The 15,881-nt window shown below is 44.4% G+C and overlaps 1 protein-coding gene across 1 annotated transcript in view; it reads right to left on the bottom strand.

The window, feature by feature from the left end:
- Positions 1 to 802: 802 nt before the first annotated feature.
- LOC144762985 (extracellular calcium-sensing receptor-like) overlaps positions 803 to 15,881 on the bottom strand; it is a 283,734-nt gene continuing 268,655 nt past the window's right edge. The window contains exon 8 of the mRNA XM_078648298.1: positions 803 to 1,728. Within this exon, the coding sequence (XP_078504424.1) occupies positions 803 to 1,728 (926 nt within the window). The remainder of the gene's footprint in view (positions 1,729 to 15,881) is intronic.

Genomic DNA, 15,881 nt, shown 5'->3' with positions numbered 1-15,881 from the left:
ATTATAAATTAATTATATAAATTACAAATTAAATATAGTAAACAAACTGCATGAACGTTCTGGATAAGGTTGGTACCCATATGCATGATACAAAGGAAACCATACTTAAAAGCAATGGAACAACTTGAAGTATCACATAAGCAATATTTTTATATTCTATTCTAATTGTCAGGTCTTTCAAATAAAACATTTTCTTTTGCATTATTTATGTAGTATTTTCAAATGAAAAATAAAAAATATTATTGAAAATTAACCCTTGAGAAATATTATAATATATTTTGGTACTAATGCACTTCATGCTTGAAGGAAGCTTCCGGTCATCATGCAGAATGAGTTGCTTTTATTGTTGAAAGCCTTCATTTCAAGATGTCTTCTTTTCTCCGCCCAATACCTGCCAGATGCTGAAAACAGTGGAACATATGCATCTTTTGTTGAAACATTCCCTAGAAAGCTTATTAAGGAAATAAAGCCAATAGCATGGGTTGATCCATAGTGTGACTGGCACTGCCTCAAAGCAATAACTGACCCAAAGCCTTTTCTCTATGCAAGTTTTCAAAAGAAAGGCTTTATGAAAGACCTAAAAACTGCAAATTTACTTTCTGTGGTGGTGTTATGTACATATACTCCCTTACCACCTGATACAAATTGCATCTGAAGCCTTTATATTTAGAAGTCTTTCCCTTTTATTCTGTTTGGTTACACAACCAAAATACTTGTGCAAGCTTCAGTGATTTAGCCCAGCCCATGAAATGTGGTTTTACTGAAAACATTTCAAGAACTTAAAGGAAACTCTCAATATTGTTCAATGTTTTTTCATTGTATTGCCATAATTTGCTTTCTCTTTTATATGTTCTCGAGTGTTGCACTTGGGTTTTAGCAGGATAATGAAACATTTAGGAAAGAAAATGCAGCCCAGTAGCCCGGCGCTGGAGGACTGGATGGTAAACACCTCCACAGCCACCATGTACTTGCCTCGGGTGCTTGTGTATGCTGGGATGAAGGACAACCACACACTGACAAACACCAACATGCTAAAAGTAATTAGTTTTGTCTCATTGAAACTGGCAGGCAAAGTTCTTGCTAGGAAGGCCACCATAAAGCTAACCAGGGCAAGAAGCGCCATGTATCCCATCATGCAGTAAAAGAAAAAGGAGTGCCCTTCGTTGCACTGGAAGACGATCCTCCCCTCATTAGCTTCCATGTTCATTTCTGGGAATGGAGGGGACTTCAGTATCCACACAGTACATATGATGACCTGGAGCATTGAGCAGAGACAGACGACTCCATTGGCTGTGTTGGGCCCCAGCCACCTTCTCCAAGGGCTGTGGTGGCTGGTGGCGTTGAAGGCCATGATCACCAGGATGGTTTTGGCTAGAACAGATGAGATACTGATAGAGAACACAACTCCAAAGAGGGTTTGTCGGACCATGCAGCTGAGGCTGGTGGGCTGGCCGATAAACACCAAGGAGCAGAGGAAGCAGAGCATGAGGGCCAGGAGTAGGAGGTAGCTGAGCCCGCGGTTGTTGGCTCTGACGATGGGTGTCTCGTGGTACCATAGGAAGGTGCACAAAATAGCAGTAGCGAGGAGTGTGAGGAAAGTGGCTGTAATGGCCAACACCACACCCAGTGGTTCTTCGTAGGAGAGGAATTCGATGACTCTGGGGACACAGATATCCCTCTTCTCATTGGGCCAATGATCGTCCGGGCATCGCTGACACTCGGCTGCATCTAAACAAGTGAAAGGCATGAAATCCTTAGCAAGTATAAAATGGTGACTTATTTAGTGTAGGATGGAAAGCTAACACATTGCTAGTACATTGCTCAGAGGCCTGAAATATGCCTCTTCTTCCACACACCATGACCTAATTCCTGGTATGAATCTTTACATTCAGATGTAGTACTCTCCGCAGCTTTTTACTAGTTTTCCAACGAAGCATCACATGGTTATTAAGACAGTAAGGGGCATATTTAAAACAAAGTGATGAAGTGCGGCGTTAGCCTCCTTGGCTTAACCCGCACTCTGCCACTTCAGAAACGGAGGGCTGCACTATATTTACAATAATATGGTGCAGCCCTGCATCTCCTCCTGTGCTGGTACTAAACTTAGCAGCCTAGTGCCAACGCATGCACCCTTGCACCATAGTGCAAGGGTGTCTACTTTGAGGGGATGATTGTTATGTGCAGGAAGGTCTTGCTATAATCTTTAAATGACCTTTTGTAACTTTTATGTGTGCTGCTTAATGTAACACACATAGAAGTTGCAAAACGTCATTTTTTAAATTATTTATGTGCAGGAAGGGTCACCTTCCTGCACATAAACAATCAATGGCAATTTGCTGTGTCTATGTGTGCTGCACAACGCAGCCCACATGGAAACAGCAAAAACAAGGAGAAATAAAGCATTTCTCTTCTTTTTGCCTGTTCAAGACCAGGTTTTCCTGGTTTTAATTTTGGCACTGCATCCTATTTAAGCCCCCCATGTAAATAGGGGCCAGTGTCAAAATCAATGGGTGTTGTGGTGGAACGCCCAACACAACACTTATTGACCGCCCCTTTCATGCTAAGTACATTGTGATAGGGTGTCTTATCTACAAGGCAGTGTTAAGCCACGTTAAGAAATAAGGCGAAGCCCCTATTGCCACCACAACGCCATTAAATGTGGGCTTGTAAATATGCCCCTACATTCTCTAAGCTTCTCTGTTTTGAGGGCGAAGGGTGTAATCAGCAGGGTGAAATTGTTTCCCCCAAAAGAGAACCTTGTACTCTAGAATGAGACTGCTCAGCATGAAGTGTACTTTGAGTTGGTCAACCGCATTGCCTCTGACTGCTTGGGTACTAATGTATATAATGCTGTTACTATACAATGTGAAGACTCACCTACTTCATGTTTCCTGTTTATATCATATACTTCCTCATGCTACTGGTGGTATCATTCAAATAAATTGCTTACAATTATTGTGTCCTACATGTTTGGGTTTTGTTGAGCCCTTTTTCCTTCTTTTCAAACTGTTATTGCCACATGCATGTTTTGCATTGTAATATTCACGGTAGTCAGTTATGCTCTAAACTAATGTATTCATCGAATGGTTGTATATAGTGCTCTTTCCTCAGTATTGATATTAAGGCACATTATAGTGAACAATGAGTGCTGCCACAGGTCATATGTCACTTTACCAGGTGATATGAAGCAAAAACACATAACAGAATAGTGAAATGACTGGCTGAATAGTGACGGAAAGGGGAGTGCAGTAGTGGAAGTATATGGGGGCATGAGGAAGAGGATGCAGGGGGAAGGTGAAGCATACTGCTATATACCATAAACATAGGAGGAGCTTGAATATAGTCCTAGATATGCATATTACTCACTTCTAGAACATTTCCTGGGTCAAAGTAGTGATTATGAACAGTTTCTATAATTGAGGGGGGAGCATGAGCCATGCCAAAGCATTTGGGGGTCTCATGGGGCTTGGACCTTCAAGGTAGAATTTAAATACTTGAGTCTTTAGTCCTTTCCTGAAAGTCAAGATGTCCGTGCTGTTCTCAGGTGAAGATGAAAACGGAAAGGAGTGCTTCAGGACAAGAGAGAGTTTGAATTTTACACTTTCCAGGATGCACTCTCTCTTGGGCTTCCTGAGGCGAGAGAGTTCATACTCCTTCATTCTCTGAGATCAGAGAGCTCGTACTCCTTCATTCCCTTGGGACTCCTAAGATGAGAGACATCATACTCCTTCATTCTCTGAGATGTGAGAGCTCTTACTCCTTCATTCCTTTGGATGTCCTGAAATGAGAGAGCTCGTACACCTTATTTCTCTTGCACCTCCTGAGATGAAGAGCGGGCTCGTACTCCTCCATTCACTTGAGCCTCCTGAGATGAGAGAACTCTTACACCTTCATTCCTTTGGGTCTTGTTAGAAATGGTGGTCTCTAGTATGCAATCGTTTGCACCTTTGTCCATGTAGGGACCCTTCCTTCTAGTCAGTAAAAGGGGGATACACTACCGAAATAACCCCAGCTCACCCCCTTGGTAGCTTGGCACGAGCAGTTAGGCTTATCTCTGAGGCAGTGTGTAAATCACTTGCACATAACAAGCAGTAATACAGCGAAAACACTACAAAAGGACACCACACCAGTTTTAGAAAAATATCCAATATTTTATCTATTTAAAACAAGACCAAAACAATAAAAAACCAACATACAGTACTAAAATATATGCACTTTGCCAGATAAAATGCCTAGTAGATGTAAGCCTCTATTGCCGAGGGGCAAAAAAAGATGACCCCGGTGTGCTCGACGAGAGTGAGCTAGAAGGAGGAGTGTACTGCCCTGGGAAGGTGAGCAGGAGGGAGTAATTGGCTGCCGAGAATCGGGAGCCTTTCGGGACCGCGTCCATTAATGTGTTGATTACCGGTTCAGTCGGCAAAATGCTTCTTCCTGACAATGCGGTGGCAATAAAGGCTTACATCTACTAGGCATTAATTAATGTCCTGATGATGGTCCCCATGATTACTTAGTGGGATCGAAACGCCGTCGACCTTTATGTGCACCTTATGCAAAAAACTTAAATCATGTGTCATGTATATGTGAAGGTGCCCGCTTGAATTTTCTGTGCATTTGTAAACTACAGAAATCTGCAGCTTTTGCCTACAAAGCCCTGTTCTGTTCCTTGTTTTCCTCACTATACTGATCTGTATGTGCTTGGGTACAGGCTTGTGCCCCACTATGTTGAATTGTTGAAGGAATTCTTTTCGTGCATCTATCATTAAGTAAAGATTTAGACCTCTGTCCGGCTGGACATGTCAAATTTAATATAGAATCAATTGTGTCTATATTTATTGTTTCTAAACATTTTGTGTACATAGGACCACTGTTGTTTTGAATGAATATTTAAGACACTTGCCAGCAACGGAGTTGGTGATGGAGTGGGTTGCTTTCCCCACTCTGTGGCACCTGAAACCACGGTTCCAGAGGCGGTACCCAGAGATCGGTGAAGTCTTTGCGGGAGGCAAGCAATACTTCAAGCCCTTGGAGATAATCAGCAACAAGTTGAGAAAGTTCAGTCCAGTCCTTTAACTGCCCAAGGCAGAAGCCAACCCAGCAAAGCAACAACACAGCAAAGGGGCAGTACTCCTGGTGGCAGTTCTTCCAGCTCTTCTTCTTGGCAGGTTCCTTGATCCCAGCCAGCTCTAAAGTTCTGGGGTCTCGGCCCCAATATGTATACTCAGTTTCTCTTTGTTCTTTTGGGCAGAGAGTGTCTGTGCCCAGCACAAACCAGTTCTGTCTTCTCTGGCCCAGCTTCCTGTCCAAGACATTGTCCAAGACAGACCAGGCCCATTCAGGTACAAGTAAATCTCCTCCCACTACTCTAAGTGTAGCCCAGGTCTATTTATCCCAGCCCTGACTCATCCAGGAAAGGGAGGACACACCTCGACCCCCCCCCCCAGTGGCTGTCTCAAGAGAATGCACATCCCCAGCCCATGTAACTCCAAAAAGCCAGTCAATCCACATCCCAGCAGAGGCACACAGGATGGCTAAGCATGAAAGTGGTGTATAAGATGCACAGTTCCTCCCCTGCACTTCTTCCTTTGTGTGCGGGAAGAGGAGAGACATTCCAAAAACGGAGACGCAATGCCAGCACAGGACAAACTCACGTCTGCGAAGGGGCTAAAAAAGAAGGTTTAGGTTGCCGGACTGTGGGTAGCACTTAAAGCCACAGGGCATGAATGCAGCACAAAACACATCACCTCAGACACGGGGCAACAAAAAGACAGTGCATTGTGTGCAAGTGGTCACATGTGGTGGGCACAAGCACTCATTATTGGGGACCTGAACCTAGTTTTCATCATCCAATTTGGGTCCAGAGAAAGAAAAGGCAGAAAAGAGAGAAGGAGATGAGGAAAGCCAGATATAAAAACAGTGACAAAGGAAATAAGCAGGAATGAAAAAGAATCAGCAATACAAAGCGACGAGACCTGTCACCACCAACAAGTATGGATCATCCGCCAAATGTGAGCTTAAGCCTCTTCATTTCTACACTCCTTATTCACACTGTAAATAATTATCTGCGTAGTCTATTTCTGTCTTTGGCATCAGATAATTCACACCTGTCTCATGTGCCTCTATCCTCCTTTTTGCACATGCTAATTTGTCTCCCTGATCTGACCAAGGACATGACATCGAAACTACACTCAGCTCTTGACAGCCTGGTCCCAACCCTCTTCAGGGCTCTGTATTCCATGCATGTGCTGCAATTGAGGGCATTGCTTCCCCGTGCAGGTACTGCACTGACACGGTTTAGTCTTTCTCTCACCAGAAGAATATATTCGCTTCCGCCTTATCCTACCAACTTCCTTTACAGTTAGCACGAGGTGGAGCGGCTGCTCGTCCCCTGTTCTCTCCTACCGACTTAAGCAGTTCAAGGTATGTTAGCTGATCGGAATAAATACCCGTTTTCCCTGCTTCCCGCGATTCTCACGACCCCCGTTTACCGAATTCAATACCACTCCTCCTCAACAGATTTATCCTGGCACCTAATGTGCGGTGTTTTGGGAAAGCAACCTACGGCGCATTCACAGTGCATGTTCGTGACAGAGCGACTGCTTGTCCCGAAATACCTTGACCGATCCATTCAGCCCTTATGTAATTTTCTTCATCCTGTATTCCCATCACGAGTTCCGTGTGCTGCGTGCCTTCATGCCTGCTCGGTAATCTTACCTGACACCAATCTCTTGGTGTGTTGGTTTTTATCGACACTACTCTTTCCCTGGACGCATGACCCACGACGGCAGACTGTTCAAAGAAATCCTGACTGACTCATGCGGTCTCAAGGAAATGTTTAGCTGCCCGCATGCAATTAGCAGGCACCAGCACTTCCTACCTATCAGGCATGCCCAGCACTAATCCACCTCTCTCTTGACAGAAGGTACCTGGCACCGACCTTGCGGTGCCTACCTGTTGTAATTCTACTCTGACGGAGCATCCCCGGTCCGACCCTTAGACAACTTTGGTCGCACCCCTAGTAAGTACATCCTATGCCTAATTCGTGGAGCATCAACACTGCGGCACTTCCAGCATTGCGCTTAATTTATACACCAGACATGAGCCTTCCTCCCTTCACAGATCTGTGCTACAAGTCCATTCTTGGCCCAATGTTGCCCACAGTACAGCGAGCATTCTGCTTATGGCTGCCCCCTCCCACGCTGCCCCGGGTACCGCCACCTCCCCGGGGCTTAAATGTAAATGAATAATTGTGGGGAGGGGTGCTCCTGCCCCTCCGACACTGCCCCGGGGACCACCACCTCCCTGGGGCACTAATTATGTTAATATGTGGGTCCGTTACGGCCCCCGGCCACAGGAACCACCACCTCACATGGGCCATGTCAATGTTGAGAGGGGGGCTGTGCGGCCCCCCTCCTGGAGCCCTCCTTGGCCCTGGGGACTGCCAGCCCCCAGGACCAGCTCCTGCAATGTCCTGGGGTGTCCACCCACGGGACATTGCTGTTTGCTTCTTAGAAGCAAGAGCAGGAAACCTGCTCTCGCTTCTAAGAAGCCAAGCAGATTGCTTTTGGGCAACAGGAGCTGCATGTTAGCCTCCCTTTAAAAAAGAAATAAAGTATTGGGCATGCCCCGGGGATGGGGTCCCTGGGGCCAAAAGTGGCCCAGGGAAGGGGGACCTCGCAGCCCCCCTCCCGAATAAAAATAGATATTTATTTTTTAATAAGGCCAGGCCCCGGCGGATGAGGTCCCCAGGGGCCAAAATTGGCCACAGTAGGGGAGCCACGCAGCCCCCCCAATAGTGATAATATAAAAATCAGGCCAGGCCTAGGGGGATGGGGTCCCCGAGGCCTAAAGAGGCCCAGGGACGGAGGGCCATGCGGTCCCATTCCCGTTTTTTTCTTTAAAAGTAAACAAAATGGCTTAGGCCCTGGGAGATGGGGTCCCCAGGCCCCAAAAATTAGTAATAGAAGGGGAGCCACACAGCCCCCCTTCTGAAAATATGAAAAGTATAGAAAAAACAGCATCTTGCTAGAGGCCCCGACCCCTGCCTGTACCATTTCGCAAATGTGCCTCTTGGCATATTTTGGGTTGGGAAATTGAGTCCCTTCGAATCTTAAGGGTCCTTAGGGGCCAACTAGCCCACCAGGTACCTCCAGTAAGCCCCACACAGTACTCTTGCTTCTTTCTGCACCTCTCTTGCCTCTTTCTGAACCCCTGTTTTCTCTTTCTGCATATTTCCTGCCTGTTTCTGCACCTCTCTTGCTTTTTTCTGCACACCTCTCCCTTCTTTCTGCACCCCTCCTGCCTTTTTCTGTACCCCTCTTGCCTCTTTGTGCACCTCTCCTACCTCTTTCTGCACCCCTCTTGCCTCTTTTTGCACCGCGGTTGGTTCTTTCTGCACTGCTCTTGCAAATATCTGCAGCCCTCTTGCTTTTTTCTGCACCCCTTCTCCCTATTTCCCCACTTCTCTTGCTTCTTTCGGCACTTCTCTTGCTTCTTTCTATACCCCTCTTGCCTCTTTCTCTACTGCTTTTGCTCTGTGCACCTCTCTTGACTCTTTCTGCACCTCTATTGCCTCATTCTGCTCCTCTTTTGCTTCTTTCTGCACCTTTCTTGCTGCCTGCTTTCTGTACCCCTCTTGCCTCTTTCTGTACCTCTGTTGGTTCTTTCTGCTCTGCTCTTGCTTCTCTTCTTACAGCACCTCTCTTGCAAATTTCTGCATCCCTCTTGCCCTCTTTCCGCTGTCTACATACCTGTTTTTTCTTTCTGCACCCCTTTTGCCTGTTATTTCTGCAACTCTCATGCCTCTTTCTGCAATTCTCTTACCTTCTTCTATACCTCATATGCATCTTTCTGTAAGTTTCTTGCTTCTTTCTCTACCCTTCTTCACTTTTTCTGCACCTCTCTTGCCTCTTTACCTCTCTTGCCTCTTTCTGCACATCTCTTTGTTCTTTCTGCACTGCTCTTGTCCCTTTATGCACCCCTTTCGCCTCTTTATGTACTTGTTTTGCTTCTTTCTGCATTTATCTCTCCTCTTTCAGCAAACCCTTGCCTCTTTCTGTACCCCTGTTGCTTCTTTCTGCACTGCTCTTGCTTCTTTCTGCATCTCTCTTGTCTCTATCTACATCCCACTTCCCTCTTTATGCAATTCTCTGTCTGCATCCCTGCAGCCTCTTTCTACACCTCTTTTGTAGACACCCACAATCAGATGGGAAAAGGCCTTAAAAACGCAGGCTCAGCCACACATGCCGTTTCCTCCCATGCCGAACATCGCATGCCTTAACCACACATATGCCATAACAACACCTATGCCTGGTTAAGGCAATGTGTGGTCTACTTGCTGAGCGGACGGTTGGGACAGAAAGAAAGTAAAAGGAAGGATCAGGAGAGGACGCAGTGAGGTAAGTGTGACTGGGTCTTAGTTGCATGGGGATAGTTTTTCTGGGCGGGGTAGTTTTTAGCACTCAGGAGGGGGTTGGGGTTGTTTATAGGGCTGGGAGCAGTTTTATGGGTCAGCGCAGGGGGGGCTGAGTCAACTGTACTTTTACTGGTGTAAGGAACTGTATTTATGGCTCAGGGCAGGGGGATGGGGTCGGGGAAGATTTTAGGGCAAGTGGACAGTTTTTAGGGCTCAGGGTGGGGCAGGGGAAAAGGGATAGTTTTAAGGGCTGCGCAGTTTTAGGCCTCAGGGCGGGGGCTGGGTCGGAGTACTTTAGGAATATAGGGGCCAGTTTTTAGGGCTCAGGGCAGGGGAGCCTGGGGTCAGGGTTGTTTTTGGGGCATGCGGTTAACTTTTAGGGCATAGGGTTGGGGTAAAAGTAACAATTTACATGGCGGGCAGTTTTAGGCCTCAGGGCTGGGGGACTGGGTAGGAGTACTTTGGTCATGTATGGGGACCATTTTTAGGGCTCAGGGCGGGGGATGGTGGGAGTGGGGTCAGGGTAGTTTTTGGGGCATGAAGTTACATTTTAGAGCAAAACCAAAGGGGATGATGGACGGAGTGTTGAACAATGCAAGCACTCACCCCAGTCAGCTGGTCAGGGTTTTTATTTATTTATTTATTTATTTAATATACTTATAGAGCGCAAGCCTGTCACCCAGAGGGCATCCTGGCGCTTTGGGTTAAATCCATCATCATTCTTTAGTCACTCCGCCACCCCAGTTCAGACATGGCCATATGCAAATCAGTCTGACCGTGTGCCATAGGGCTCAGGGCAGGGGGAAAAGGGACCTTTTACAGGACAGGGGACAGGGGCATAATCTTTAGCACACACGTCTCTTTACCCATCATGTCTTTACAACATAATTGTTTGGTAAAGGCATGCGTGGTAAAGATGCAGTCATGGTTGAGACTGCGTGGTACAGGCATGCGTTGTTCAGGCATGCGCTGTACCATCATTCAATCCAATCAGATCAACAATCACATCTTTTGAAAGAATACCAAGGCACTAATGAACAATAGCACCAAGCGACCTTACCCCCGGTTGCTCAGGGCCAGCTCTTGGGAAGTGCGACCGGTACCAGGATCTTACTTCAGGGGGCGACTCGTTTGCAAGCATATAATGGTTTGGAAAGCACCTGCTACCACATTCCTTGCCTCCAGCAATTTCCAGGGAACAATAAAAATGTCAAGATAACTCAGGTGATTAATTTTCTTCCTGGAGAGAGGTTGGAGTTTTGTCTGGTGGAAGTTTTGATTCATCATACAGTAGCGCAGAGCGTTAATATGCCTGCTGCAAAGAACATGTACCATGCAGATCTCAGAACTGTATTTTATTTGGCTAGCTCAGTGGGTTACTGATTTTGTCAGAGAGATCCTTTTGATACTTAGGGTTTATAAGTTTAAATCTAATATAGAACAGTGAACTATTAAGTATCATCAAAGATCTGCATGCAAACTGCAAGGTATAGATTAGAGCGTTATGATTTTGGCCTCCAGTCTTTCGTTATCCTAATGTTGTAAAAAGTGCTTGTTCGGGGATATTTATCAATTTTTATTGAGAACGAGCACCCACAACCATGGTGTTACAATTTTTGGGGCATATTAGCAACAACTTGCAAAAATGATCGCAACTCGCGCTTAGTATTACCAACGTTTATCTCCACGGCGATAAAAAATCCAGCAATAGTGGCGAATCCCATGTTTAACACGAGATTTCCAGCGATAAAAATCCTATCGCTAAGGAAAATCTCACTAATAGGCAGGTGGGGACTTAGCCATAGAAGCCACCTCTCATTGACAATAATGGCTAAGTCAAGTTTTTACCAGATGTAAAATCCTGGTGCTAATCAGGGTTAGAGGCGTTTTTTATCACGTCTCGGGTATTGCTAATAGGCTATAGCTGTGTTAGCGACTGCTTTCGGTCGCTACCAGTTTGGGTACGCCCACTTTGCATGTCATTAGCGATACATATTGCTGACATGCAAAGCGGGCCCCAAACCGGTGGCTATCGCCTGGAAGCTGTCACCAACTGCTGTTAGCGACAGCTTGGTAATTGGACGATAAAAAAAATTGCTGCTTTATTGGCAACAAGTGCCGCTAAAGAGGCGATAACACCCTTACTAATATGCCCCTTAATTCTGAATTTTTGCTTCTGCAGTCCAAGCACTCTTAAACCATACTACCTACCAGTATGGATAACATGTCACTCCTACACCTTATAGACCTCTGTCTTATGTAACATTTCCTATAAACTGATTTACACACCTATGATAGGTTGTCTCTGTGCAATGTGTGTGTGATGTTAAGTGCTCTGACACCCTAAACTAGTATGAGGGACACTATACGGTCATGTGGCCAATGGGGACATTGTCGTCTTCACGTTAGCATGAGCTCTGCAGACGCTTTGCGCATGTTACTAAATGGCCTTATTTTTGCTAAGACTTTGTTTGTACTTTCACATGGGAATCATCAATTGTGTTCACTCTCTGCCAGTTCCTGGGATTTAGTCTGAACATTGTGAGCAAGGTTGATAAACAATGCCCCATGTTATTCTATTCTGGTCAGGCCCTAGCACCCATACAAAACATACCAATGCAGCTGTTATTTGGAAATCTTACTTTGGTATTATGGGGATACATGCATAGGGAGCACACACTTGGAGAGGAACCTTTCCAGGGAGAAGAGCTAGAGAGCACCTATGAGGTAGAAATACTATCTATAGCCTAAGGTATGTGGTCTGCAAAGCCCAGATATCTTCTAATATATATTAATAATGCTTCTTAGCAAGGGGAGGTAGGTTAGGCTCTATTGTCTTTTCATGATGACATCTCCCTTCATGATTTATGGACTAGATGCTATGCTGACTGTATTTGTATTATGCATGTTTCTGCTTGTTGTGGCTTGTATACTGAGCACGTTAGTTAAAGTAAATATTTTAAACTGGTTAATGTCTCTTTCAGATCTTATTGTGGACAGGTACAAGAGTGTGAGCGAAAGATTGTGTCTTGCAACCCGTAGTCCTGAGAGATTTAGGAGTGTTGTATTCTGGGGTGTCTAATCACTTGTTTCTCTGTAAGTGAGTAGGAGGGCACGTGAGACACTATAGCTAGTAGGTCCTGGGCTCATGGGTACTAAGGTGGTAGGATGACTCAATTCAATTCAATTCAATATCTTTATTTCGGCTTGGCGCCATAAAAGAACGATTTAAACATTACAATTCAATAAAAGAAAAAAAAGAAAAATATATAACGGCATTCAATAGAATTTTTTTTTTTTTTTAAAACATACTATATAACTGTGCAACAGATGTAGAAAGACTCTTGGAGCATGACATTAAAAATCATATAAGACTGGAGGACATTTCAATAATTTTTAGGAGCAATTTCAGTTAAGCGGTGCTAATAAAAACAATTTCTAGTCCATAATTCAAGTCCATAGATGAAAGAAACTCGGTTACAGCTTATAACCCATTTTTTTCCTGCGGTGGCAAACAGAAAGTAGAAATCTACTAACACTAAATATTATCTGTTGTGAAGTGTTTGTAGTCAAAATTCTCAGAGCCTGACGGTAGGATCTCAAGCCTAATAATAGGCATATTGGTTTGATCCATCTTGTTCTTTCTTGGCCATACAAGGGACAGAAGAAAAGGATATGTTGCTCATTCTCTATTTGGTTGTTATCACAAAGTGAGCAAACTTCGTCCAATGCCTCGGAAGATGGATCACGGTTCCTCGCCCAACGAGCCAAAGTTGATTTTAATACGAGATTACCGTATCTAAACTTTAAAAATAATGTTTTGGCAAGTGGAGGCTCAATTTCATCCATAAAAGTCTCATAAAATGGTTCATCCTTAAAGTTTAAAAATTTTTTAACTAATGAACCACTAGTTATGGCATTCACGGTCATGTTTGCTACATAGGACCAAAAGGCCCTTTTCAGGACTAATTTTGGGTTAGATGGTAATAGCTCAGGGTTTTCCCAAAAATGTTTCAGACCTATGTTATTAAACCAAGTGCTAACATGTCTAAGCCATGGGATTTTTTTCTGGGTGTCCAGCGCCATAATCTCTATAAGCCCCTCTCTATAATCTTGTAATTCAGGGACATGCCACAATCTCACCCATAGCATAAGTGGTTTAATAAGAACATGATGGTCTGTTCTTTTAAAATTAAGGTCCAATTGCAGAGGTACTAATGGAGTTCCTCTCGGAACCCTTACCAAGCTTCGCATGAAATTATTATCTTGGACACTAAAGGTCTCCTTGGACCCCTACCCCCACAGTTCTGCACCATAGAGCACTGATGATTGGACTTTAAATTTAAAAAGTTCCATTACGGGAAACACCGCTTTACTGGTGCTTAAGCTTTGCTCTCTAAGTATCGGTTTAACATTCTGAGCGAATATTAATTTGCTTTTTTCCAATTGTGCTTTCCAGGTGAAGTTGGAATCTAATGTCACCCCTAGATATGAGAAGTGAGGCACTGACTCCAGCTTCACGCCTTTTAACGTTAAACACCCCTTATCAGGTTTGGTTGGATTCAGGGCCATGTACTTCGTTTTCTTGACATTAATCTCTAGCCCCTTTTGACAACAGTAATCATTAAAAGTGTTCAATAAAATCTGCAAGCCATTCTTTGTTTGGGATATCAGGATTGTGTCGTCAGCAAATAATAGAGAAGCTACCCTTTCACCATTCAATTTGGGAGCATCACTTTTACATCTTTCTAGGTGTGAGGGAATATCATTTACAAAAATAGAAAAAAGCGTGGGGGCCAGAACACATCCTTGGCGAACTCCACGTTCAATTGGAATTTTCCCGGATAGTTCGCCGTTTGGACCCCATCTAATTCTCGCAAAGTTCCCTTCATGTAATTTTATGATCTGTGCTACTATATTATCTGGCATACCTGCTGCACTCAACGTTTTCCAAAGGAGGTCACGTGGCACCAAATCGAATGCCGCCCTTAAATCAACAAAGGCGACATACAGATGGGCCTTTTTTATCATTACGTACTTCCAATAGAGGCAGCAGAATCTAAAGCACTGATCTATGGTGCTGACTTTTATCCTGAACCCGGCTTGAAATTTAGTCAAAAATGAGTTTTCATCCAGCCAATTACTCACTCGTACTAAAATATGGCGTGAGTAAATTTTCTGTAGGATGTCCATTAAGCTTATTGGCCGATAGTTACAAGGATCCTTCCTGTCTCCTTTTTTATATATTAAAACAATTTCTGCTCCTTTCCAACTTTCTGGAAATTCTAGACTACATGATAGTTTATTGCACAGATAATTAATATAGGGTGCCCATAGTTTTGAGTCGTGCTTGTAAAGATCCCCATGGATTTTATCCAAGCCAGGGGCTTTCCCACTTTTTACTTGGCTTAACGCCAGCTCAGTTTCCCCCAAGGTGAAGACAAGCGGATCAACTGGAGTTACATAACTTGCTATATTAGATGCTATATAAGGATCTTCATATTTTCTATACAAGTTAGTAAAATGAGTTACCCAAGTTTGCTCATCTAAAAAGGTGTCCTTAGCCACCCTTCCTGCATTAGTCCCGTTTGCTATCAACCTCCAAAAAGCCACAGTATTGCGTGACCTTGCGGCTGACAACAATTCCGCCCATTTCTCTTCCTCCCATGCACTTTTTGATATCCTTTGGACAGATTTATAGTTGTTTCTGGCTTTATGAACATCATGTTGTGACTTGGACTTAATCGCAACTATCAGTTCCCTCTTCGACTCTCTACAGGATCTACCGTACCAAGGTTTACTGTGTGACAGATTCTGGGTCTTCTGCTGAATTTTTTTCGGCATTTTAGTAACCAATAGTTTTAATTTAGAGAAGAACTCCTGATGTATAATCAAGAAGGAAGTTTTTGCTTCCTCCTCGGGAGTTAGACTCAAATATGAAGCGAAGGTCCCAGCAAAAAGTGAATATATTTCACTGAGAATATCGCTATGGTCCAAAATAAATGGCCAATTTAGCGATCTCCTGTTGTTACTAATGTGGATTTCATTTCTGTCACCAGGTAGGATGACTCAGTCCCCATGCGCTAAGGTCCCATAATCCTACACACAGTTCTATTCATGAACAGACCCCTGCAACAATACCACTAATTAAATGCATCTGAGAAAGTGGTTATGGAGACTTCAGGGGCACAGTTAAAGGGCAGTAGTGAGGGAACCTGTGGCGGTCATTGGCGGCAGCAACAAACAAACAATGGCATTCCCTACTAATGGGGGATTGCACAGGTTATGTTAAAGGGTGTAGAGCTTAAAGGAGGCTCTGACATACAGGGGGCTAGAGAGATGAAACCCTCTTCAGACCACACAGGGGGATTGAAAGCTACTCCTTTTCCCACAGGAAGCCGTGGGTGGCAGTCAAGGGAGGCCTGATTAAACAGCAGCAGGACAAACCTTACAGGAGAATTTGTGCTGC

Source organism: Lissotriton helveticus, chromosome 6, assembly GCF_964261635.1.
Source record: "Lissotriton helveticus chromosome 6, aLisHel1.1, whole genome shotgun sequence".
In the NCBI taxonomy this organism is placed as follows: Eukaryota; Metazoa; Chordata; class Amphibia; order Caudata; family Salamandridae; genus Lissotriton; species Lissotriton helveticus.
The sequence above is the reverse complement of the archived record's forward strand: the minus strand, read 5'-3'. Positions and strand labels throughout refer to the sequence as shown.